Consider the following 3291-nt stretch of genomic DNA (forward strand, 5'->3'; position numbering starts at 1 on the left):
CAGCGAAGGAACTTATCAGTTTGCTAGTGTTTGAGCGCTTAATCAACTGCTCGCACTGTATGCTTCCCGGGAAGCTGAGAATGTTTCGGAGTGTTCTATGGTCTGCTGGGGTAACACTATAGTGTAAAGCGCATAGAGCCTGCTGTTGAGTGGAGATATATGCGCTATACAAATGCTATCTATTATTATTATTATTGTTTGAATTTGATCAGTTCACCCTTCATAGTTCAGTACATTGTTTGAATTTGATCAGTTCACCCTTCATAGTTCAGTACATTGTTTGAATTTGATCATATCACCCTTGTTAGTTCAGTACATTGTTTGAATTTGATCAGTTTACCCTCCATAGTTCAGTACATTGTTTGAATTTGATCAGATCACCCTCGTTAGTTCAGTACACTGTTTGAATTTGATCAGTTCACCCTTCATAGTTCAGTACATTGTTTGAATTTGATCAGTTCACCCTTGTTAGTTCAGTACACTGTTTGGCTAGTTCACCCTCGTTGAAGTCAGCCCACCCTCCTTGATTGCGTTATAACCATACCTGTTAGGCCAACCCACGAATGTTTTCATTGTGTTCTAAACATTTTGATCGGTCCTATCGGAGAAGAACGTTCAGTCTGGAGCTCCTGTCTCATATTCATCCTAACACTGTTAAAACAGGCGCTTAGTAGTGATAGTGGTAGTAGTAGCACAGCTCCTTAGGTTTGAAAGTTCAAATTATGCAGTTAAAGGACGCCACCGATAGGTCTTACCCCCCCCCCCTCACTTCTTTGTTTCTCTACGTCTGCATTACTCTTTCCTTACCATAAATGTCCGTTATCAATGTAGATAAGCTTGCCTTTTCCCTACGATAAATGATCATTGTGGTGTAAAGATGCTTACTTTTTTCCTAGCACAAATGGCCGAGATATACTTATTTGTACTCCCTAAAGGTTGTCTCCGATACCAAGAGATTCTGCAGCGCAGTCACAGTTTTACCAAATCCATCTCGCTGGGCAAGCTCAGGAATTTCTTGACGGCATTGCCACCTTAGATATCGGTAAGGAAGACATGCCCACTCTTTTTATTATTACGTTATTGTTTTGTGGCGTCGGTGGCCTAGTAGTTAGGCTCTCGGGCTCGCAACCGTAAGGTCGTGGGTTCGAATCCCGTCAGGGGCCTGACGTTGTGTCCTTAGGAAAGGCACTTTACACATATTTTCCTCACTTCACCCAGGTGGGAATGTGTACCTGGCTATAGACAGCGAAAGATCTTGTCAGCTTATAGTGTTTTAGTGCTTAATCAGCTGCTTTGACTGTATGATTCCCGGGAAGCTGAGAATGTTTCGGAGTGTTCTATGGTCTGCTGGGGTAATAATATAGTGTAAAGCGCATAGAACCTGCTGTTGAGCGGGTATATGCTCTATACAAATGCTATCTATTATTATTATTATTATTATTATTATTATTATTATTATTGAACATAAACCCTTTGAACCCCGGGGTCGTAGCATTAACCCTTTGAATCCCTGCATTTTGAGCTCGAGCTCGCAGGACACCTATGTTTACCCTTTGAACAGTGCTTACTTTAGCCTTTAGACACTCAAATTACCATTTAATTTTGCCCTCCTCCCCCGGCGTCTTGATCCCACATGATGCCTTCATTTTAAACTATTTGACCCCCCCCCGCCCCCGCCCACCGTTTTATACCAAGCTCTTGACCCACAGGACCTCCACTCCTGATCCCGTGATCGAAATCACTCAGATTTAAATCCAAACACAGGATCGCCAATAGCCCTGTTGGTACCACGCTGAGCTACAGTGCAGATGCTCCTGGATCGAAGCCATAACGAAACGTTCTTTAATGTAACTTGTTTGGGCGGTTTGTCCGCTGAACCCCCCCCCCCCCCCAAAAACAAAAAAACAAAACAAAACCGTCGAGTCTTGTGTTAATTTGGTTTTACCCTATGGGAGTTTAAAGTAGACGAAATTAAAAACAGGAAGAGTTAAAACTTTTGATTCAAACACGTAGATAACTGATTTGTCACTACCGATCACCGTTGATGAGCTTTTGTTTTAGTTTTTTTTTAATAAAGAGAAGCACATCGACACAATGATAATCATTTAGTGCAGGGGAAAAGCTAAACAGAAAGACATAAATAACAGAGGGAAAATTGTTCAAGGTCACACCCCTCTGCCGGACCCCCAGAGTGATATGTTCATAGGCACCAGTTGTCCAGTGAGGGGGAACCCAGGTGAAAGAAAAGCTCTGAAACTCTTCATTGTTCTTTTGTCTATCATTTGCACTGGGTGGGGGTTGATAGAAGAAATTGGTGCCTTTCTGTCGCTGACCGGAAGAGCTAACCGAAACTAGCCAGGCTGTCAGTGACTCTGGTCTGTTGAACTTGGTCTTTCTTGGCTGTCCTCTTACCTTGTTTACCTTTGATAAAAACAAATAAAACAATAACAATGTAATAACCCATTGCTTTATGCTGTCACTGTGCAGCGCCATATCATTAGCTAGATATCTAGTATAGGGCTATCGTTCCTTGTTCAAGGAAGCACGTAATAGAGGAGACCACTGACCAACACCTGAGTGTCTGAGCTCTTCAGTCTCACCTTTGTTTCCATTTTGCAGTGATGATGATGATGATGATGATGATGATGATGATGATGATGATGATGATGATGATGATGATGATGATGATAATGATGATGATGATGATGTTGATGTTGATGATGATGTTGATGTTGATGATGATGATGATGATGATGATAATGATGATGATGATGATGATGAAGATGATGATGGTGATGATGGTGATGATGATGATGGTGATGATGATGATGATGATGATGATGATGATGATGATGATGATGGTAATGATGATGATGTGTCCCCCTCAGGCTGCCGCTCCAACAACCTGGACATGGCATTTGTCCTGGACTCGTCTGGCAGTGTGGATGTTGCTGACTACGAGAAGTCTAAGACGTTCACCGCCAGCATCGTGGAAGGTTTTGATGTTAGGCCGGACTCTGTCCGTGTGGCCGCCATAGCCTTCAGCAAAAATATAGCGGTCAGTGAAACCTTCCTAGTGGTCATCGTTTGTTTTGGGAAGTAAGCAGTGTCTCAACCACATTAACAATCAGTTGACAGTTTCTACGAAATAGAGTGTTCACCACTGGGAAAGCTTTGGTCTTTTAAAAAAATGAGTTAATATTTTTTCAATGGTAAATAATTCAAACAACCACACGCACACACACACACACACACACACACACACACACACACACACACACACACACACAC

General features: G+C 42.3%; 1 protein-coding gene across 1 annotated transcript in view; it reads left to right on the plus strand.

Moving 5' to 3' along the window:
* LOC101847656 overlaps positions 1-3291 on the plus strand; it is a gene marked incomplete in the record, with an annotated part of 22989 nt that overhangs the window by 3587 nt on the left and 16111 nt on the right. Inside the window, 2 exon segments of the mRNA XM_005099076.3 lie at positions 936-1042; positions 2889-3058. Coding sequence (XP_005099133.2) covers positions 936-1042; positions 2889-3058 — 277 coding nt within the window.

The sequence above is a fragment of the Aplysia californica genome, unplaced genomic scaffold (assembly GCF_000002075.1).
Source record: "Aplysia californica isolate F4 #8 unplaced genomic scaffold, AplCal3.0 scaffold00201, whole genome shotgun sequence".
NCBI lineage: Eukaryota > Metazoa > Mollusca > Gastropoda > Aplysiida > Aplysiidae > Aplysia > Aplysia californica.